Source organism: Poecilia mexicana, unplaced genomic scaffold, assembly GCF_051168715.1.
Source record: "Poecilia mexicana isolate PSO_F unplaced genomic scaffold, ASM5116871v1 scaffold_21, whole genome shotgun sequence".
NCBI classification, from domain to species: domain Eukaryota; kingdom Metazoa; phylum Chordata; class Actinopteri; order Cyprinodontiformes; family Poeciliidae; genus Poecilia; species Poecilia mexicana.
Genome location: NW_028263390.1, coordinates 2,021,512 through 2,045,332, shown reverse-complemented (window position 1 = coordinate 2,045,332; position 23,821 = coordinate 2,021,512). Strand labels below are relative to the sequence as shown.

The window sequence follows — 23,821 nt, the reverse complement described above, 5'->3', positions numbered from 1 at the left end:
AACTTTGTTCCAGATCAAAAGTTTACATACACTAATGACAAAGGAATGTGGGAAAGCCCAGATGATGAGGTCATGGCTTCTGATAATTTGACTCAACATGTGAATAGATGGGTGGAACCTCTGTGGATGAAGGCAACACCTCAAACACCTCAAATACCCAGCATCATGGGCAAATCAAGCATTAGCCAATTTACACCAAATAAAAATAGGTCAGGTTCATCCTTCAGTTCACCTTAAAAATGTAGTCATAAGTCATATCTTCAAAGATTTCTAGTAGTCAGCAATACAACCAATCTGAAGAAGCCTCTGACCGAAAATTGTTGCTGTACTACAGCCTTGTGTCATGGTAACAGCTCAGTTTCCCAGCAGCAGAAATGATATTCCACAGCAACATGTCCTGGATGACTTCATGAGCTGTTAGCAGCTCTGATAATCTTTAAATCTGTCTGGCCAGTTGGAAAGATGTTGGAGTCAGATGTGATCCATCCATCCGTTATGATGGATGAATGAGGCGGTTTGAACTTCTGCCTCTCTCTGCATCCAGGAAGTTTCCTATTAAACTCCTCTGAGGCTTGGGATAATAGTTTAAGTATTATTTGAGCTTTTAAGATCCTAATCGGCTGTTCCCGTTTGTAAAAACAATATCTTGTTGCCATGGTTACCCAGGATAACTGTCTCGAAAGCAAAAGAAGTAAAAGTAAAAATTCTTCAGCTGGTCACTCCAGAATATTCAGTGGTTCTGAAACTACTGACATCTTGACCATGTAAATAGAACAGATTAGAGTTTGTGAGAAAATTAGTTAAAAAAGGGTAACACTTTATTTGAAGGGGGTTGAATAAGACTGTTATGACACTGTCATAAACATGACATAACACCTGTCATGAACATGAATAAGCCTTCATGAATATTTATGACTGTTGTCATAAAGTGTCATTCGGTAAATTATGACACTTTTAATGCAAAGTTGACATTATTCAAAATGTCTTTGCTATGACAACTTGACATTAACCAAGAAATCATTACTGATATAAATTTGTTATAAAATTATTACTGATTGCACTTTAAAAATTAGGTAACTTTATGTTAATAAGGTAAAGTTTAAACAGTAATGATTTCTTGGTTAATGTCAAGTTGTCATAACAAAGACATTTTGAATAATGTCAACTTTGCATTAAAAGTGTCATAATTTACCGAATGACACTTTATGACAACAGTCATAAATATTCATGAAGGCTTATTCATGTTCATGACAGGTGTTATGTCATGTTTATGAAAGTGTCATAACAGTCTTATTCACCCCCTTCAAATAAAGTGTTACCAAAAAAAGTTGTTCATTTTTTAGTTCCCTTTGTGCGCTAGTCATCTTCTCTCCAGCTTTCTGGAGACCAATAATTTCTAGCCAAATTATTGGTCCAATTCTATGAGAGATTTCAATGCAGCGACTGATAAATCTCATTGTTCAAAGATCACTTCAGATAAATCCACAACAAATCAACCATGTCATCATAAATAACATTTGTTTTATTTATGTTAGGCATAAGGATAAGTTAAAAATCAGCTAAATTCTATAAACACTTTTTAGTTAGAATACAATTAACAGGAATTTGTTTAGAACATTAAAAGCATGAGACAGTGATGTCAAACAGGATCTATTTGTTCAGAGAAGGAACCAGGAACCTCCAACAGGTCTGAGAGCAGCGCGAGACTCGACACGATGAAGAGAGTCCAGTCTGAAACTCCTGAGTGTCTGACAAGTCATTGTGATGCAGAGACGGGGTGAAAGCAGACAACTGGCAGCTTTAACGCTGCTGCCAGGGATGGAAATAATCAACAATTCTCAGATTCTCAGGGAAGCAACATGGTGACATAAACATTAAATATAGATTACTGTCTTGGTTCAAGTTAAAGCATATGTGAAAAGATCATGGAAAAGACTTAAAACAAAGAGCTTTCAGGTGCTCATCCCAGGTGACCTCCGGCTTCAGTTCAGCAGGAGGACAGAATGTGTAGAATGGATGAAACCAGCAGGACCGGATGAGCGAGACGGATGGATAGTCGTTCTAAACGGCGCCTCTCCCAGTCGGGTGTGAATCAGGCTCAACAGATACACAGGCCACCTGAAAGTGCAGCGTCTCTGCTTGGTAATCAAATCCTTCAACTGAGCAGATTAGGAGGCATTTGACAGAATCGTTGCTGAATCTAGTGATTATGAATTAGTTGTTTTTTTTTATCAATCCTTCGTTAAAAGTCAAACAAGGCTGTTTTTTTTTTGTTTTTGTTTTTTTTGCTCTAATAGCGGGAGCTGTCATCATAGGAGTTCAAATCCATGTCAAAGTAATCCTCCAGTTGCCACTGCAGCGTCTCAAACGTGGGCCGGCTGAATTCCTTTTCGTTCCAACAGTCCAACATGAGGAGGTGCATTTGCTTTGGGCACCTGGGGGGGCAGGGTAGCCTGTTGCCTCCAGAAATCCACTGGACCGCCTGCATGTTTGTCATGGCTGCAGAAAAAAAAATTGAAAAAAAAAAATGAACATAAGTGTTGGTCTAACAAGACACTACTGCAGGAGGAATTATTTGAAGTCTTTATAGAAGGTGTCTGGATCTTACTTGAGTACGGCATCTGGCCAAATGTCATGATCTCATACAGCAAAATCCCAAAGGACCAAACGTCTGATTTGATGGAGAACTTGTTGTTGTGGATGGCCTCTGGAGCGGTCCACTTCACAGGAAACTTCCCCCCGTCCCTGGCCTCATACACACTCTCACTTTCTTTCTACAATCGAACATGAAAAAATAAAGCAAACATTTAAAAAGCTCTTGAGATTTGTTCCTTTGCCAGAAGTATTGAAGGTGTTTTTTTTTTTTTTGTCTTTTTTTTCCCCCACCAGTGAAGTTGGGAAGAAAACCAAGACCTGTTTCCAACAGAATCTGACTTTAAACCTACCATAAAAACTCTGGCCAGGCCAAAGTCTGCCACTTTGCAGACGTTGTTCTCTCCCACCAGGACGTTCCTGGCAGCGAGGTCTCTGTGGATGTAGTTCTGCTGCTCCAGGTAAGCCATGCCAGCCGCGATCTGGGCTGCCATTTCAATTTGGTCCTGCACACGCAGAGTGTTCCCCTTATCCTCTGTTGTCAAGGTAGAAATAAGTGAACAAAATCAGTAACAATAAGCCGTTTTATGGATCAGCCCACTTATATATAACAATATATTCAATGCACTAAGTAGGTGTTTCAACATGTCTGATGAGTAATTTCTCAGTGCCACCTGATGAAACAGTTCAGGTTCGTCTTCATTTTACAGAGAGAACTTGGAAAGAGTTGACTCAGGCTTTCAACCTGCTCTTCCATCTCAGGAATCTCCCACATGCCTCAACAGTAACATTGTTTCAAAGTAGGTTGGAAGATTAAAGTTAAAGGAACTTTTATCCTCTTACAGCTTCAGTGTTGCTTGTTGTGACTCTTCGGAGTGACTGGTTAAATTTGATTTTTCTTTTTAAATGCATACACCTCAACAACCTCTGCTAATATCAATAAGACTGTCTAGTTGAGGGTCAATTCCTTCTGTCTGGAAATGTCAGACACAGCAAAGCTGTAAGCTTCAAATAACCCAAAAGTGACAACATGACTTTACAGTGTTATGACGTTCTGGTCATTGCTTTGCTACAAGTAGCATCACTTTGCTTATGTTAGTGATGTGTGATAGCTGTTAGCTCCCTGAGGACAGAACCAAACTGTGTGTTCTGAAAAATATGATGTTAAGAAAAAATACTAAAATAGGTTAACTTTGGAAAAAGTTTGGCTCTCTCTCTTCCTCTGGATCCCAGGTCCTCTCGGCGGACCACGTGTAGCCACAAGGAAAATAACAATGTGTGCTGACGTCACAGAATTACAGAGTTTAATCCAATATAAGACAATGCATAAACTTACAAGTAAGACAATGCACAAACTTACACCAGAAACTGCAGAACAACGGAGACATACATTCATTTACCTGACATAAATGGAAAGAAGAAGAAAAGCAAAGACGTGCAAAGACATCTTTGGAGAGTTGCAAGAGCAAATCTGATTTGTTACTCCTGTGTAGAAAGTTTTATACTGAAGGAGTATTCTTATCTTTAATTTATTCAAATAAGGCGTATCTTTGCTCATCCAACCAGGAGCTATCTCTGACCCTCTATCTGAAGCCTAAAACCCCTGCCATATTTACGGCCTTTCACAGATGAGTGTGAAAAGCCAGAACTTCCACTGTATTGTTTTCCCACAGACAAAAGGCAGTTCAAACGATCCTAGCAAACCATCTGCTGTAACTACAGGTAACATAAAGGTCAAAAAGTCAGAATAATTACTAAATTCAAAACCACAATTAGGCCATTTGAATCAAGACATGTTAAGTTTTAAAACTAGCTTATTTTAAATTTATTTTCTCAACAATGACAACATGAAACAGCTTAGGATTGTTTTTTTAACATGATCCAAATGTATTCAGTGGCGTTCATGACGCTAACTTTAGCTGCCATGAAACTACAAAAATAGTTGGACAGGGTGGAACATAGAGGGATGATTTGTATTTAAAGAGACAGCACCACAACCGGTTGCTCTCAGTAATCCCTCAGAACAGGTCGGATGTGCCTGTGGAGCTGGAAGTGTTGCAGTTCCACTTGCATAGACTTGCATAAACTTAAATGATTTAAATGTGAAGAGGATTTAAAAGAATGATTCATCCATTTTAAGGGAGCAACTTTCAAAACCAGTCTGAATGTTAATATCAATACCACTCATTTATTAAACATGTAGAACAGCTGTCTGTGTGATTTTCTAACACCTGTTGGTCATGTCATTTCCTGCATTTCCACTGATCATGCATTTGTGCACTTTGACATATCAAAACTTAATTTGCCTAATAAAAACATTTAAATTTTTAAAAGAAACTTGTTTATAACAACCTGGAGCCCTGTAGATTTTGACTCCTCCTCATAATTGAAGTGGAAAGTGTGGCTGACTTACTTCGAAGGTACTCCAGCAGGCTGCCATGCTTCATCAGCTCAGTAATGATGTAGATGGGCTCCTCCATGGTACACACAGCATAGAGCTGGATCAGCTTGGGGTGCCGCAGTCTCTTCATGAGCTGAGCCTCTGCCAGGAAATCTTCAGGGTCCATCGTACCTGAGAGACACAAGTTCTAGGTTTTTGGGTCTTTTCGTTTGGTCATGTGACTGTGATGCAGCACAGGACTCGGAAGCGTTTAACAGAAGTTGAGAAGTAATGTCAGCAGTAAGGTCTCAATGTGCTATATAACACATCTAATATCAGTAAATATTGGTTATTGGCCACAACATCAATATTAAATGTGGATATTGAAATTGGCCAAAATGTTCCTTATGGATGTGTTCCTACTTTGGACTTTGTGGTGCTGTCTCTTTAAATGTAAATAGTGAAAAAAAATCACCAGGTTTGAGGGTCTTCACAGCGACTTCTGTGGTTTCATTCCACATCCCCTTATAGACTTCTCCAAACTGTCCAGCACCCAGCTTGTCCATCAGCCTGATAGAGTTGCGAGGAATCTCCCACTGATCCACCGTGTTGTAGGACAGACCGTAGGTCTGAGGAGCCTCCATCTGCACCGACAGGACAGTTAGTAATGACGAACTAAACATCAGGGATCAGTGTCTACGCTCCTGCATGTTGTAGTTTACCTTCCTGCATGGCTCGCCAAGAAGCACACACAGCCCATCACTCTGTCTGGAGTAATACTCCACCAACTCCTTCAGCGTTGGGAAGGATTTGGTCTTTGACACATAGTAGTGGCCATTATCCAGTTTCTGGAGCTTGTAATGTTTCACTCTCCCTTGGTGCAAAACTAAAAAAAGAATACGAAATCATTTTAATCACCTCCAAAAGAGAAACCAAGTTATACTAAATCAGTCCCCTACCAGTCACACTGCATGTTGGAACCTAAAGCACACCACAACATGTTGTGATGGAGCAATAATAAAATACTAAATAAAATCAAAAACATCTCAATGTTATAAAACAAATGCAAAAACTGTGACTCAAATTTGGAAGCAAAACACATTTATGGTCCAGTTAAAGTCTACCGTCTCAGTCAGAACTGATTTGGAAAAGCTAAAATATTTTCCCTTGAATGTTGTTCCATCATGGTTGCTACGGTAAGCAAACAAAAAGAAGCAAAGAATACAGACCCACTCAAAATGTAAATATTACCGCAAAACCCAGAAGTGACACAATAATTAATTACACAAAGATGAATGTTTGAAAGCTCCATTAATTATGATTTTTCACTTACAGGGAATCATTACATTTGAAATCAGAATATTATATAAACAAAATGTAGATTCCACACTACTTAAAGGATGTTATTTTCAAGAAGTACTTTTAATCTGACAAGACTCATTGTGGTTCTATAAAGGCGATTCTATAAAGTATCTGGAAGGTGTGCATTTTTATTATTCAGTATCCCTGAGTCAATATATTGACTCAGGGATACTGAATAATAAAAATGCACACCTTCCAGATGTTTATCTTTTAAAAATTTAAAAACTCAGTCATGTGATACTTCACATTGGTCTAACATAATATCCAAATAAAACAAAGTTCAGGTGGTAGAAATACCGGCGGTCTCCAAGAGTTGTGTTTTAGTACGTGTAATATATGTGTTTCTGACAAGATTGATTATTGAACAAGTCACCAACTCCAGTGATACTTTGCTCACTGCATTGTATCCTTATTGCATGTCACTTTATGGTTTTAAGCTCTTCCAAGCCATTTTCTTTGTGAACAAGGTCAAGTCAAAAAGCTGCAAATGGAATGATATTTTATAAGCTCATCATTTTTTTAGGTTGGAGTCACTGGAAAGCAAACTGGAATGCTAACCCCAGCCTACTGAATGCTAAGCCCAGCATTCAGTAGGCTGGGGTTGTTAGCTTTGGAAGTTGTTCCAAAGCTAATAACTTCTAGCCTTTCCAAAGCTAGAAGTTGTTAGCTTTGGAAAGGCTAACAACTAGCATGCCGAGGTTGGTGACTTGTACCTTTATCCTCTTAAGAAACATTTTTAGCATGCAATATAATAGTAAAAGTTGCATAAAAGGTCATATTAGTGCTGTCACAAATCAAATAAAAGTTTCACAAATCACAAATTAGGTTTTAAATACTTGTTTAATGTAGAATAAATTAGAATAAATTTGATAAGTATTGAATTTTTTAAAGTAGAGCACACTAAAGATGCTCAAAGTGGAATCACCTTTTCATTATTTGCTGAATGGAAGCTGCAACTGGAAGCCAACATCAGTAAAATATCACAGCCAGCAGTTTGTTCATACTTGATGTCATATCTGAGCATGTTTCCACATAAAACACAAAGGAAGCAATTTTTGTCACGTTTACATCAATGACTGATGATTTCAGCACTTCTGCTGAAGTACGTCGGGGCTTTAAGCCTGCTAGTTCCCAGCCTAACACTAGCCTATCCATGCTAGTAGACAGCAGAATATGAAGCTACACATGCTCACCAGCCTCTCCAAAACAAACACAAGTACAACCCTCCTACTTATTTGCCAGAGCCTGGCACTCAGTTACTAGTGCTGGCCCATCATTAATCAGATCAGTAGTCAGCTTTGGAATGGATGTATCCCTCTGCAATAAGGAAGTAGCCACCACTGGGTTAGCTGTAGTCTTAATTTTGGCACCAATAACGTACCATAGTATCCTGTCAGAATGCTGCTTGATTCACACTGCTGACAGTAGCTCATACAGTGAGCAACACTGGTGATGATTGTGGCGACCAGTGGGTTGCTGGTTCAACGCTCAGACGTCTCTGTCGTGTCCAGAAAGCCTGGTGGCAGCGGTCACTTCTGTCAGCTGACCTGTTATCCAGTAGGTTGCCACCATCAGCGTGTGAATGTAGTGCAGGACATTTACCATTTAAAATGGATATTTACCACTTGATGCGGCCCTATATAGTTATAAACTAAATTAATAAAATAAAATAAAATAAATAAATTGTCTACATCAGCATCAGAGAGGAGTCGGCCAGCATAGCATTCTGATTATTGTTCTGCATGAAGTATAAGATACCAGGTTAGATAACATGAGAGACCTGAATGCTGGACTCTTCTTATATGGTTCTGTGCGTGTGTGACGACAAAAAATAAATAAAATAAACAAATGCTTAAAAAAAGCAAATGTTATTTCCTTACCTGAGAGGGAGTACTCTCCTTTCAGACTTTCAGAGTTTCTAACGAGGAATGCTCCTTCCTGGTTCCCTTCAGCCTGCAGCAACTTCTCTGCATCCAGTCGCTTGGTGTCTGGGAAATACCATCTGGAAGCAATTACAGATATGGTTATTTTTAGGAAACCCTTTTTCCAATTTTAACTTAATTTTAAATTCTTCTATTCATTTTTATTAAATATATTATTTCACCCAGATCTTCACAGCAGGGATTTATGGAATTTAGTAGTTATAAATCTGAGCAAACAAAGCACATCTTCCTGTAGGCTCTATTCTCAGGCCACTTTTATTCAACATGATCCAACTGGCTCAGATTATGGAGAACTACAAAATATCACAAAATAAAGTGCGCATGCTTTTATTTCCTTTAAGTATGCTGCATTGTCTGTGTTAGTGAAAACTTTTGAGCTACGTGGAGATGCGTGTCTGACATAAAGGACAAGGTGCTCATGTGATGAAGATTTAGATTTGAATCCAATATCGAGCATCATTGTGACCGCTGACATTTGCATATTTTACACTGTACTTTAAACATGATGGATAAGAGTTTTATATATACAATAAATTACAGCAGCTGCTGCTCATGGTTACAGCTTCTGGGATGACAGCAGTAATCCTGATGGTGAAGCAGATTGTGTGAGCTTTGATGGACAGGACTTTGAGACCAGCTGCAGGAAGTTGTAGTGTATTTCTGATTTCAGTTCCTCGTAAGGCTTAACAGTAACTTCATATAGTTTGAACTGTAATCTGATACAAGTATTTATTGCAAATAAAAGTGATTTGAAGTTTCATCTTTACTGCAACAGCGATCTGTTGAAACATTTTGAAAAGTAAATATGATCAATAATTTTTGAAAACATTTTCTACCATGAGACTCAGACAGTTTGTTCAGAAAGTCTGTTCTGTTCTGAGATAAACCATGTCAGAGCGGGTCACCACCGCCCTGATGAGGTCTTATGTGAAAAATATTTTTTTAATAAATGATAGCTTAAGAATGAAGATAAATAGCTTCAGCTAGAATCATTTATGTTTGATTTATGTTGCTGTTGAAGTGAGTCATTATCTGCTGCTTCCTGGTTCTGTTTGCAGCGTAACGTTGTGATGATGGTCTAATGGACTCTCACTGGTCCTGGTTCTACATACAATCCAGAGCTGCAGGTATAAACTATAGAGCCTCAGATCATTAGAGGCCAGTTAACCCAGTAAGTAGACAACATTCAACTGTTCAGTCCTTAAACAGTTAGCCAATCAGGACTGCAGACATGACTTACTGCAGCTTATCCATAAAGTTCAGACACATTTCAATCTTGTGTTTTAATTCATCTATATTTATATTTTTATGCAATGATTTTCCTTTTTTAAATGAGATTTTTGTCCTTTTAATGTGCCTCATTTCGATTGTTGTGTTTTCCTGTAAAGCTCCGGACATAAACAGGGCTCTGTAAATAAACTGGCTTCCCCTTTCTTAAGCAGAATGAAGCGACATTCTTACTTTGCCACCAACCAGTAGATCTGGATTCCTGAATCAAACATCCTGCATGAACTGTACAGACCTAGCTGAAAACAAAAATGTCCAACAGAGGCTACAACATTCACCTCCCTCCTCATTTGATGAATAAGACCTCTTTGAGCTACAGGAAGAATCAGATCATTTTTAAAATCAGTTATGACATACTTCTTGAAACAATCTCAAGATTCCTATCTTTCTGGTTTTGACCAGCTGCCTGTAAACTGAGTCAGCAGCAGAGAAATAATCCAGCAGAAGCTGATTAAAAAATAAAGCTTTGGACTGGTGAATCACCCAAACAGGATAAATGTTTATTTTAAGTTTGGTGTATCTGTTGCAGCTTTCAGCAACAAATCAAAGGCAGCCGAGCCTCCTGACATCAACCCTACATAAACTCTTTAAAGGGACTCCATTCCTTTGATCCTTCTTCTAGAAACCAAGACGTAGCCAAGTTCTCTTCAGGCATAAAAATACATCTGTCCTGTGTGTCTGTCTCCAGCCGGGATGCCACCTGACAGCAGAGAGAGCCAATGAGGATTAAGTATTGAAAATAGATGGAGGGATCTTGTTTTCCCCCTCAAGTAAGCCTGAGGCAACAGCACAGAGAAATAATGCTCATAATAGGAAGAATATTCTGGAAGAACCAGGAAGGAGACGTCTCCTTTGACAGCTTTAAGTTGGAATTAAGGTTGTTTAGATAAAAGTGTTCTTTAAAATTGCCTTTTCACTTTATAAACATGAACTATGTTGACGAATATTAACCATGTCTAACATTTCTGTTTCTCCAGAACTGCCACAGATTACACACCATGTTTTGTTCATCAGTGGAAAACTAAAACTGAAAACCGGTCCATGTCAGTGAACGTGCAGAAAACAAAACTAACAAAAAAAATAATCACACTAACCATTGGGACTGATTTACAGGTGATTGTAGTTGTAGCATAAAGCAAGAACATGCATTATGTTCTGATCAAACATCTGAAACTTGTACTGTGGTGATAATCTGATGTTCTTTGCTTTAGTGACAGTGAGAACTTTGCTGCATGCTGGTGAAAATATTTACTTTAATACTTCATATAGAGGTGAGTTTCAGAGAATTTGAAATCATTGACAAAAAGTTCAACTTGATTATTTTATATTCAAAAGCTGAAACTCCTCAAGATTCATGACAACGTGACATGAATCACATTGCGAGATCATAAAGCTGTTTGTGATGGTGATTATGGTTTACAGCTGACAAAAAAATCTATTTTCTTTTAAGTCGGTAAAATATTTTTAATACATAAATCCTGAGTGATGGTCATGTTAGAGGCTAAGTGGGGAAACTTGTGGCTGGCAGACAGACTCTGGAGCCCTTCAGGTGAAGCAGCTACAGATGATTGCTAAAGAAGCTGGTGTTTCATAGATTTTGTATTGGAACATTTTGATGGAAGATTGAGTGGAAGAAAAAATGGTGAAAGAAAAACATGTAAAATCAAGAAAGACAACTGCTGCCTTCAGATGAATGTAAAAACAAAGTCTGTTCAGGAGTTCAGAGCAGATCCACCCATCAGACTGACCTGAAGGTTGAGCTCCTCTGTGTTTGGACACTTACTCCCTCTGGCTTTGGATGCTGTGCAGCTGAAAGGGTTGTATCTTTTACGTTTGGACAGTAGTGATGCTGTCCAAAAGTAACTGATTAGCAAAAAATGCTAATCAGCATTTTTGAGTTGCTGATTAGCATCTCAAAAAATGCATGAGCCGTTAGCATGTCCTGAGTCATGAGACTGATATACACAGCAGCCTTCAGTTTGTAGCCAGACTGACTGCTACAGGCTGGATCCTGCCCACATTGTCACCATCCACAACGACTCTGAAAATACTTGGATGATGAGAACATTTCATTTCTTTGGGATGAATAAAATATTTTAGAGCTAAATTAAACTTTATTGTCCATGAGGCATTGACAACTGTTCACACTGCTAAGAGGAGCAACGTCCATTGTAATGACTAAAGGTGTCACTATGATGTTTTGGTTGGCAAACTAATCTCAGCTTATTTAGATGATGGCTAATGTCCAACTTCAAATAAAAACTTGCAACATGAACTTTCACTCTTCAGGTGAATGCTTCTGTACATATAGTGGTATGAGACTGAACACCCAGGCTGCAGCAGCAGCCAGCCTGCTGCTCCTACAGCTGCATGTCCAAAACATCAGCCTGATAAATTAGCACAAGCCTCCCAAGAACAAAATGAACTGATCAGAGTATCAGTGCTGTTGGAGATTTTATCACCACAGTAAGTAAGGCATAACTTTCTGCCTGACTGAAAAGCAGAAAGGCTGACTACTCATTAGCATTCCATGAGTCAGTGATAAACAGCACAATGGTTGCATACCTCAGTGTCTCTTAGTCATGGAACATTTTTTTCCAGCCTGTAAATCAGGTTTGGTGCTGAGCAAAGCTAAGGCCTGGACTAAATAAAGAAACTGATTTTATTCTTGTAAAAGACGTCAGGATAAACCATTTCACAGCTGGGTAACAAATAAACTGGACCAACCTGCTTCAGTGTAACCCTCAACTTTGTTGGACTTCCAGTCATTTTTCTGACTGCAGATTTTGCACTCAGATTCTTATCACACAGCTTAACACAAATAGCCTTTCAACTGAAACCTGAATTGAACACCATCTACAGTAAATTACAGTTGTTCTCAAGCCAAGTTGTGAACTGTGTAACTGAAGAGTGCAATGTCCAGGAACTATCAGGAAAGTGGTTTTAATGTGCTGTTGTTCTTGCATGTTTGGTGGAACAGATAACCGGGAAATCAAAACTTCCTGGTCTGGGATAATGATCAACTCTTTTCAAGGCAAACCTGAGTCAAACATCTGCCCACAAGAAAGAAAAGAAATATATGGCCCACAATCACATTTTTATAGGCTTATACTGGTGTCGCATGACAGAAATGAAATTTACAGTCATTTTCCATAACTCTCAATATATGGCATAAATAAAAGTCACTGATTTCCACTTACTATATTGAGAATTAGTATTTTAGAACTTTTGCCACTTTAAAATAACCTCCTACTTTCTGTATCCTCTCCTTAGTTAACAGTTTACACACAAAGTCTTTAACTTTGTATGAATGTCACCATAATTCCTGAGTCATTTTAATAAATTACTTTATGACTTCTGGTTAACAGTGAAGATATACCATACCTTAAAAACAACAATCTAAACTCAGACCTTTTTTCTATATATTTTACTAGTTAGAAGGAAGTCTATACAGTGGCTCGTGGGCGGTTCTGATCTGTAGAATAAAACCAGATCTACAGAGCAGAACTGTAGGCCTGATCCTGCTCTAAAGAGAAAACACCAACTCATGTGTCTTATGTAATGTGTGCTGACACAGAAACTGTAACTGGTTCCTTAGACCACTTTCATTTTTTACCTTTACATATTTACTTCAACAGTGAATTAATAATTAAGGTGTTTCTCTTTTAGCTTCAGTTTAGCTGAGGCAGGATCACAGTCTCCATCTACCTGTTAGATCAGGACTCAGCAGCTCCGGAGCCACAAGCATCTCTCTGACTCTGAGGCTCATCTAATGTATTAAATGATCCAGTATTGCCCTGTGTTTTCCCTTTTTCCCTTTTTTTTTTCTATTACGCTGAAGCTTTTGCATTTGTTGACCCTTCTGGGCCATAAGTCGGCCGTAAGTCTAAAAACAACTTAATGAAGGAGAGTTTAATATTTACCATGGCCTGATGAATCAACAGGCGATGTGCTGGTCACAACTGAACCAGCTAATGAACCATTAGAGCCAGCTCTGATCTGGGAGTCTACCGATTGTTTTTTTATGAGCATAAAGTAAAAAGTCTCATCTTAGTAAGATTATGCTTTTTATTTTAACACCAAGCCCATGATAACACTACATTTTCAATCATAACTTTCTAATTATTTATGTGGGTCGGGACTTTAACAAGTTAATTTTGAATAAATAATTGCATAGATTCTAAATGCATTAGAAATTTTAACGCAATTAATTCCCTTTTTGTCTCTGGTACGACCCTAAATCTGATCCACGAGCAACAACATGGTGTAAGGAACCAACTGGAGGTTCCTGAAACACTTAAAGCTGAATGGATAGAACAGCACTTTGCACCAATATTAAGGTTCTTTTAAATAACATTTTAAATGTTTTTGTTGTTGCGTGCATATGTCTGCTTATCAAATAATTCATCTGCAAAAAGCATTTTTGAATTGAGAACGCTGCTTAATTTGTCAGTATGTGCTTTGTGATAAAAGCTGATGGTGATTAATTATGGACTCTGCAATATTTTTATTTATTTTTTTATTTAAAATGTCTCACTCTTAGCTCTGGCACATGATCCAAACTGAAATACAATGACTAAAGCCAGTCTAATCGTTTACACTTTCCTCATATGTTTTTTTTTTTTTTTCCAGTTTTTCATTTAGTAAACATCACCAACTGTTAATATAACCTAATCACATCCTATAATTCATCTACAGTTTATGGGTGTCACTATCAGTCTTTGAAATATTCAATAATAATAATATACATTTTAAAATTTTGACATGTACTGGAACCCTTTATCTATTCATCCAGATCTGTAATAATCAGAATGGGAGCCACTGGAAGTGGGCTCCTAAATAAAGTTTAGTTCAGGACCTAGTAAAACTTTCAGGAAGCCGTGAAAAACACAATGTGCTTTGATATTCCAGGAAATATAATCTCCTTCCACATACCGAAGAATCTGTGCTGAAATACAGATTGTTACATATTCTGGTAGTTACTGCGACTCTACAATAAAATAAAAACATTTATTGGAGATGAAAGAACCTGGTTAGAACCTCAGTTCAATAAACCTATGCAGTTTATTGAACTATGCAGGTTCAATATATTATATGAAACACGAACTATAGAAACAAGATAGTGACTTTGCTGTTTCTCTGCTTTATATATTAACTAATATAATAACCTAGTTTATATTAGGCTTTGCAGTTCCAGGTTTTAGGGGTGAGGGACAACAAGCGAGGCTTCTTCTTTCTCTTTTTTTAATACACCAGCTGGTTTCTTTGGTTATAGAATAGAATATTTATTCCAAAGAGGAAATTGCTTATTGGTTTAAAAGCTACTCATCCAGGTGTTAAATATTAGTTAGTAGTTGATATCAAATTTCTAAAATATATATAGATAAGCGGCCGTCAGTCTGTCCAGTCTGTATTTATAGTGTTCTATGGTTACTGTGCTTCCTTACGTTTCATTGATATTGTGATATGCGTATTATTTTGTAGTAAGTGGGAAGCTAGGTGTCATTTATATTTTCGAAATAGATGTTTAAAAATAAAAAATTTATCACATGTTTTGATAAATTATAAAATACAGATTAAAATATGTGACCATGTGTGTTTTCAGGGCCGCTTCCTAACAGCACCCTCTAGTGTTACAATAGATTGTCAGAGAATTTGGTAGAACACCTGATCTCAGGAGGTTTGTTAAATCCTAGACTCCTTACTGTACAGAAACACTCACGGTTCAGCATCAATGCTCTCCACAGGGGCCACGTAGTTGGCCGGGATGTATCCCTTTTTGTCGATTGAGATCCCGTTCACTGCTCTGGCGATCCACCACTCCCCGGCGCTGGTGTCCAGGACCTCCAGGATATCCCCGGTGTTAAAGGTCAGGTCGTTCTCGGTACGAGCGGAGTAATCAAAGAGGGCGATGTAGCGCTCCGACTTTGGAGGTGAAGGTAAAGGTCTGTTTTCAGGGGGATCTTCGAGACCCCCAGTCATAGGGTTCATCACAACCGTGATCGTTTTGTTCTGGCCACGTTTCTCCTCCTGCTCCTTCTTGCAGGCGTTACAGCAGCAACAGCAGCACGAAGCAACTCTGTCCCAGAGCGAAGAGGTCTTTTCCTGGGTCCCCATGATGCTTTCTGCCCTTCAATCACAGCCTTACACTTTGTTAAAGCTCTCCTGCTGCCCTCATTATGCCATAAAACTCAGCGATATTAATAATGCCACTGCGAGACAGCGGCGATCTTTGACCGCAGCGGAACAAACAAGTCTAAGTGGAGCGACTGAAGCTGTGAAGCTTCCTGGTTGTTGAGCTGCTTCTCTGTTCAGGTGGATGAAATCACCTCCACCTGCTGAGGAATGAGGAGTGGCCCCTGTCACTCTGACGTCACGGGCCCAGCATGTCACTGAGGAAAACACAGGAGGTTCAAACATTATGCAGCCTGCTAAAAATAAAACTGGCAACCATCCATTTATTTGAAGTCGTTTTGTCTGTGGCCTTATTAAGCCTTGACGTCATGTCTGATTATTAAAACTATTCCCTTTCTAAACAATTACATTTTAATAAACTGGATCATAAAGTATTCGGAACTTCCTACTTTCACTAGTTTCCCACAAGGCTGATTCTGATCCCGATGTGTTGAATAAAGTAAATTATATTTCTACTTTCTTCTTGTTGTCTTGCTTTGTTCTACAAGATCTCCACCACTCTGCTACTTCTCATGTCAGCCTGTTAGCAACAGGAAGTTCCAGGTGGCTCGCCTGGTGCTGTAAGGAAGTCCAGTAGGTCACTGCTGCCTTGGACTGGGCTCTTTCTGCATACAGTTTGCTTTTTTCAGATTTCAAATATGCTTTGTCACATTATGTGCAATAAAAATGATATAGATGTCCATCCATTCTTCCATCAGTTGAAGTAATGTTGTACATCATACATTAAGAACCAAACATGAACATTAACTGATGACCCAATGCATCAATCTGACACTAACTGTTTTTTTTAACACTTTTATGTGATGATTTTGATGGAACTCCAGTAATGCTGAAAAATGAGCGTATTTTGAAATAACTGCCATAAAGCTGTGAGGAAAAACCTATTTTGAAATCTCCTTGATCTAGAAAGAAAACCCCAAATTACACATGTGCTCATGATATTCAAACACAGCATGACATGAGGGCACGTTTCTGAAATGGCCGCATTTTAGTTTGAACATCACTTTATGGTGGACAGAGTTGAGGGAATTAATGTGAAACTCTGATCCAGTAGTATATTTAACTTTATACAAACCAATCAGATGCAGCTCTTTGACATACATCAAGTGTTTAGTCACACCATTGAAACCAGTGACCCAGCACTGGGAACCTACTGGGTCCATGGTGTCATACCATCACCTGAGAACATATTGTATGGTTAAGATCTGTGGAATGCAGTTTGGTTTCTTTCTAATCTTTTTGTTGTTTAGAGGTTTGTTGGTCACAGACTGTATTCAATTTTCTGAATACAGAACATGTCCCTGTAGACAAGTTCTGTTTAAATCACAAAAGATTTCACAGCTGAATCCCTTCCCAGGAAATCATTCCCGTCATCTGCCATCTTCCAGGTGAACTTAGATGAGGATCCAGTTTGATTCTTTACCAGTTTGTAAATGGAGAAGCCTTGATCCAAAAGGAGATGCTTTATTTCTCTACCCAACTCCAGCCTATGGTTAGTAAGATATGCAACATGTTAGAAATAATAAGACAAGCAGCTAAGATGTGCTTGTCTGAAACTGAAATCAGATTCAGTGACAAACACAAAACTTGGACTGGACTTTGATCATATTGATAAGTGACAGACATAAACTGAACAATTCAGGATCTGTTTATAGCACAGTTAAAGTGAACAGAAATCTGGTCCATTTCTGTCAGAAATAGAATAGAATAGAATAGAATAGAATAGAATAGAATAGAATAGAATAGAATAGAATAGAATAGAATAGAATAGAATAGCTTTATTGAGCCCCAAAAATAAATTGCTTATTTGTTGACAAGCTGCTCCATCCAAGGTGCTAAATATTAGTAAATAAAGATATAAAATGTATTTTAAAAAATTATACATTCACTCAGTTACAATTGCTTAAGCAATGTCTTGGAAAGATTGGACTTTTAGTCCTAGTTTTACTACACTATACTTTTTGATTTTACTTGTGTAATATCACTACTTTTACTTTACTAAATGAAAATCAAGTTTAAACAAAACCAGACCAGTACAGATACACACCTGGAGCTTTTGCTAAAGTGAGACATCCTGTTTATACACAAGTTTTGTTTTTCTATTGTTGTTTTCTATCTGCTGAGCCCTTTGGGTCACAGTCAGGAGATTATTGTAAATGTTGTTATTGGACATTTGTTAGCCTATTTTAACATATAATCACATTGCCTAATGTAAGTTTTAGTGTAAAAAATACTGTTAAGTAGCACCATTCTTACTTGAGTACAATTTTTGGTAATTTACCCACCCTCGAAAATGACCTTGGATAAACAAACATCAAAAGATCTCAGGAAATCAAAGGAGAGGCTCAAGAAGGAGCGCTGGCACCACCGTGTGGCTAAAATGGGATATTACATCAGTGCAGTTCCAAAGCCACAGAAAAATAGTTCATTTAGTTGGATAAAATGAGTAAAAAATAAGTTTCACAGTCTTCACACTAAAGCTTGTTATAACAGTACTAACAAATATTTATACAGATTATTTATTAAGCAAACCTGAATGTGGATGGTACACCAAATTTGAACAGATAAAAGATTATTGTAGATTCCAACAGAAACAAGAAATTGCCAAACACTACTTCCATGTCAGGAGAGCTGAAGGTGTTGGATGAGATTAGATATCTTGATCTTCAGCTGGACAACCAACTGAACTGGAGACACAACAATGAAGGTACATAGAAAACTGGAATAGAAAATATTTCTTGATTAAGATTAGGCTGTTCAGTGCAAAAAATACAAACACAGAACATTTTCAGTCAGAGACTCTCAGAAATGCTGAGACAGACCATCACTGTCTACCTCATTACCATCTACAATCTTTTAACAAACTTGTATCAATAAATTATTTATTTCTATAGTCATTTACACAACCAATATTTCAACCAGTGCTTCACAAAATCAGAAAAAAATGACAACAGGTTAAAAACAAGAAACATGGATAATGATATACAATGTTTTAGGCATCCTCAGTTTTTAACTATAGACTAGGAACATATTTAAAAGTTTAGAATTGATGTTGCATTTAGCAAAATGCTTAAGTGTGTATGCAAACTAAAATAAATTATAATTGAAAGTTCTTTAAAAAAAAATGAGCTCAAAAAACTTACTTGAATTATAAGATATGCTCTCTGATCTAAGATCAGTGCTACAAAAAATAATTCACAATTAAAACAAACAACAGAAACATTTCAGGTGTTTATAATAAATCTTTTCCATCTTCTGTGGATTTTTTCAACCCTAACCAGAATCAGTTTCCAGCAGCTGGATCCACTTGGGACTTTTCTTCTGTCTTCAGAGAGTTGTCTAGACTACAGGGAGTGACAGAGAGTGGAGGTGAGTTTTCCTGCATCAGGTCATGCAGGGCAACAGGTTTAGAAACTGACATCAACTGTGGAGTGGAGCTACAAATCTAATCCAATCTGGATTAAGCCCAGCGTTGTACAGGCTGGAGGTGACTTAGTAGTATCATTGTAGGCACTGTGCTTTTGTTCCAAATATAAAAATTAGAACTGATTTCTTTTTTAAAACATGGAAATGATAAAATGAGTTCATAACTTAATAAAAATAAAAACATTATCATGCAAACTGCTTCAACATCATCTAAGAATATGAAAATAAATACACTTAAAATAATTTTAAGTACAAGCCACATTTAACCTTAGGAATATTTCACTTGTTTTTAGAAATTTTGTTTAGTTCACTCTCTATTTCTTAGCATTGCTGATGATGGTACTTCAAGGCCAAGTTTTGGTCTGTTATTGTAGATCACAAAAAACTACAGAGGGTTGGATTCCATGAAAATAATCCCGTTCTTCACTCTAATCTCAAATATTGAAAGTAAATGATGGACTCAGTAGTCTATTTATTTATTAACTTGGCATAAATTAAATGGCTTAATAATGTAAAGAACTTATCATAAACTGAATAAAGACTCCTATGCAATTTTTTTTCTCACAGTTGGAAGTTAAATCAGACCAATCATTTCTTGTTTTAGTTTAGATAAAATTACCAACTTAGTTAGAACATTTTTTAGAGATCTTTTTTGTAACTGTACTTCAATTCAAAAGCTTACATACATTTGGTCAGTATCAGGGATAACTGTTTTTTAGCCTGTATCATTGCGTCAAACCATATGAGTTTCTTTCCACAAGTTTCTCACAGTATTTGGTGGCGTTTTTGCTCCGTCCTCCTGACAAAACTGGAGGAACCGAGTCAGGTTTAAAGGCTGTCCAATAAACTTGAGTCAATGAGAAAAAAAACGTGTACATGTTTTTTTATTCAGTGTAAGTAAATATGATATAAACAAATAGATATTTTGTCGTGTACCTCCACCTCTAATGTAACTTCATTGTCTCCTGCCTCATTTAAAAGTGGATATTAAGATATTCGTATTAACTTGGCGAGCTCTGCTTGGACAGACACCAATCTACATCTCTGAACGTTTTCATCCCTACACCCCCACCAGGGCCTTGAGGTCTGTGACAAAGATTTGCTAATTCCACCACAGTGCGCCCAGTTCACTGTGTTAAGTATAAACCTATCTTAAGGGTTCAATTTACCTGTATTTTTCTGCAACAGGTTCATCCTCCTTGGTCTGCTGGGACACCAAACGGGCATGTGTTTCCAGGTGTGAATAGGAAGTCATTCCAGGCCTCTGCTCTGACTGTGTGCGGCGGGTTGAATTCTCTCTTGTGGACGACCTGCCTCGAGAGACTTCCCCCCATTTTCTGGGGAGAACAGAACTTCCAAAGGGCAGGCAGGCCTGGGAATTTTTCAACTCGTTTTGACAGAAGACTGAGCGGGCATCATGAAAGGACATATGAGGAATGATCTGTTCTGTGCTGTTATCATTTGCACGTGTAACTTTTCTTGGAGAATTTGGACGAGAAGAGGATCCAGAGTTGGGATGCTGTCTGAGTACAGGGGGATGTGGAACGGTGTGGTGCACAGAAGGACATGATGGTGGTAAGCGTACTCGTGAAACAGGTGGTGCTATGACGGGCAGACTGCAGGACGGTATCTCATTGCCTTCACATCTTGTAGCTTGAAGGGATGTTAAATCTCCTGACACTGGAATTTGAACATTTTTCATGCCGGTGGATTCTCCTGCATTGCGTAAATGGATAATCTTTCTTGCTTGTTTGTAGATCCTTTTCGCTTTCTCAGTTTGTTCAGACAGATCTGTTTCCAGTTTCAACTTTTGATGTTGCACCTCAGTAACTCCTTCATGCCTAACAGGAGGGGCAGGTGACACAGCCATTGATCTAATTTTTACATTTGCTTTGTTCGGCAGAACTTCTACATTCTGCATAACTATCTTCCTTCGCTGGGAAATCCCAGTGGTCTGGTGGATTAACGGAAGAGTCAGAACCGGATCTTCATGTAGTTTTTCATTTCGTACTTGGTCTTCATTGCGTCGAAACGAATTGTCCATTAGAACTTCCAGGGGTGGCGGTGGTAGATTATCCATATCTAGGTCATCCCTGCCATCTGGAGAGCTGCTGCTGTTGTTGCCAGAGACGATGTCACCTCCTGTTTTATTAACTACTCTGGACTCTAGAAGAATACAACTTTTATTGGGCCTCATGATGTGAGGTGCAGTATGTAAAAGACTCTGTCCAGGTCTCCCATCAACAATCCCTTGGCTAAATGTATTTATGAGCCTTCTGACTGAATAGCACGTTCGTGGTTTATTTGATGGTGAAGATAAAGAACCAGGTAGCCGATTGGCTCTGTCTTGGTTTTTGTGTTCACCAGCTGATCCATCCAAAGAATATCGCCGATGTCCAGCTTGATGCAAATTGCACTGCAGCTTTGCAAAGTCATTTAGTCCTTGCATTTCAGAAATTATATAAATTTTTTCATCTAATTCCAACTGACTCTTTTGTTGCTCTGTTATTAGAGAGTGTTCAGCATTGAAAAGTTTGAAGGCAGGCTGCTGATCTTTCATGGAGTTTTCATACATGTAACGAAGAGCGTGACAGGGATCTGGTGGAGAAGAGTTTGATCTCTTCCTCTCAAACTGGTCAATTTCATTATCTTCTTGATATTTTTCTGCATGCCGCTCTTCATCCTCTTCCTCCTCCTCTTCACTATTTCTAGTATTACTAACAAAACCAGCTGAATAATTTTGATATGTACCCCGAATGTTGACTTCAGACCCACAACTTCCTGATCCAGCACTCCCACGGTGGCAATGGTTCCTTTCAGATCCTGTCAAACTCTCACTCTCTCCTCCAATACCACTGTCCTCACTGTGCAGTGCAGAATCTTCTGGGTTAGACTTCCTAATAGTCACTGTCTCAACCTTTGCAAGTACTTGAGCCAACCTAAACTCTGCAGCCTGCTTCGCCTGAAGCTTCTCAGTATACAGTTTAGAGAGGGAAGAGAAATACTCTCTTCCCTCCTCAAGTATAGTATCGCTCCGAGTCTTCACTGAGCTTTTAACTTGCCTGATTTTTTCTGATGAATCTGGAAGTAGTTGATGTAAAAGATCTGGTGATGGATCAAAATTATCCATAGGTTTAGCCGAGCATACAGCTTGACCAAACATCCCAGAAGGTAAAGTCATGCTGTCCCCATGCTCCTTGAGCATCAGCTCCCCCTCTTCAGCCATCTCCTCTAGTGCCTGGTTGATTTCCTCAAAGTACAACGCCAAAGCAGACATTGGTGTTTGGAGGGACAGCTGTGTCTGGGTAGCCTGGTCTAGAAGCCCCAGAAGAATTTCATATTTGGAGATATTTTGGTTCAGGAAATTGTAAGCAGCCTGGTGAGCTCTCACCATATGTGGTGACAAACCTGCCTTTGTTTGCACTACAGAAGACTTTCTCTGCCTTTCTGCAGATCTCTTCTTCGTGTTTTTCTTTCGGGTCTCCACCTTCTGATTCATAGGCATTTCCATGACATTTCCAATTATTTCCTGAGGCATTTCCTTTACCTTTGTTACCTCAGAATCCATTTCATTTTCAGGAAGTTTTGGATCAGGGTCCAGATGAGCCACTGAAGTTTCTTTTGTGCAGTATTCGTCAGTAAGTAGTGGCAGTTCCTCTTCCTTGTTTTGAGGTTGTAAACAGGTGTCTTCATCCAGTGCAGGTCCACCATCCGCAACCTCCTGTAATTCTTCAGTGACCAGGGCATTCTGAACATCAAATTGATGTGGTTTTGAAAATAACTTTCCCTTTGATGGTGAACAGCCCATGTTCAAAAGCAAAACTGTTACGCAGGAGAAGGAAGGAAGCTCTCTGAAATGAAGAAAAAGATTTTATCCAGTATCGATTTTTGATTCCAGTCTTACAGAAAGTCTCTTGTATCCGTTTTATGGTTTCCTCTCAAAGTCCAGTTGCAAACTGTACTGTAAAGACGACTAGCAGTGTTTACAAAGAAGTGCAGAAGATAAGTCAGATTGTGCAGGTGGGTGCTGGTTGCACAGATGGCCACAGTAAGTGCATTAGCATCCAGGTACGTACAGATACACACACACATGCGCACACACACACACACACACACACACACACACACACACACACACACACACACACACACACACACACACACACACACACACACACACACACCAGAGCATTTATATCTAAGACTTTAATCTCATCAGGTTAATCAGAGTCAGGTTGTCAGAGTGTTTTTAGCTTCATCTACTGGCCTGCTGGTCAAGTTTACAGCCTGCTGGACCTATTTCAGATGATGGCCATTTAAGACCTGAAAAATGCCCAGCAATTCACATGTAGTATTGATATGTATGTCTTATCTGTGTTTTGTTTCATAATCATTTACACCAAGAAGTGTAAATGATTATTGCACTTCTTGGTGTAATATGTTGGCAATGTCTTTTCACCGTCATTTTTAACGTTGTTGAGATGTTGTACCCAATAGTCTCAAAGCTGAACAGTCGCTCAATATCATAGGAAATAAACCACTGAAATAGAGACTCACTAAAGATGCTCAACCATTGTGAAAATTATAAAAAGAAACTGAACATAGAAATAATGCTCCTAATTATCCCATCACCCAT

General features: G+C 38.4%; 2 protein-coding genes across 2 annotated transcripts; both read right to left on the bottom strand.

Annotated features, from left to right (window-relative positions):
• Positions 1-1,501: 1,501 nt before the first annotated feature.
• Positions 1,502-15,890, bottom strand: frk (fyn-related Src family tyrosine kinase). The gene is made up of 8 exons (XM_014993228.2): positions 15,287-15,890; positions 8,215-8,336; positions 5,695-5,858; positions 5,448-5,616; positions 5,006-5,164; positions 2,946-3,127; positions 2,609-2,774; positions 1,502-2,499 (listed from the first exon to the last, which is right to left on the bottom strand). The coding sequence occupies exons 1-8, from the start codon at positions 15,679-15,681 to the stop codon at positions 2,291-2,293; spliced, it is 1,566 nt and encodes a 521-aa protein (XP_014848714.1). The 5' UTR covers positions 15,682-15,890; the 3' UTR covers positions 1,502-2,290.
• Positions 15,891-20,350: 4,460 nt separating this feature from the next.
• pcare2 (photoreceptor cilium actin regulator 2) lies at positions 20,351-22,993 on the bottom strand. Its single transcript, XM_014993221.2, has one exon. It carries the CDS (start codon positions 22,991-22,993, stop codon positions 20,351-20,353), a length of 2,643 nt encoding a protein of 880 aa, XP_014848707.2.
• Positions 22,994-23,821: the final 828 nt, after the last annotated feature.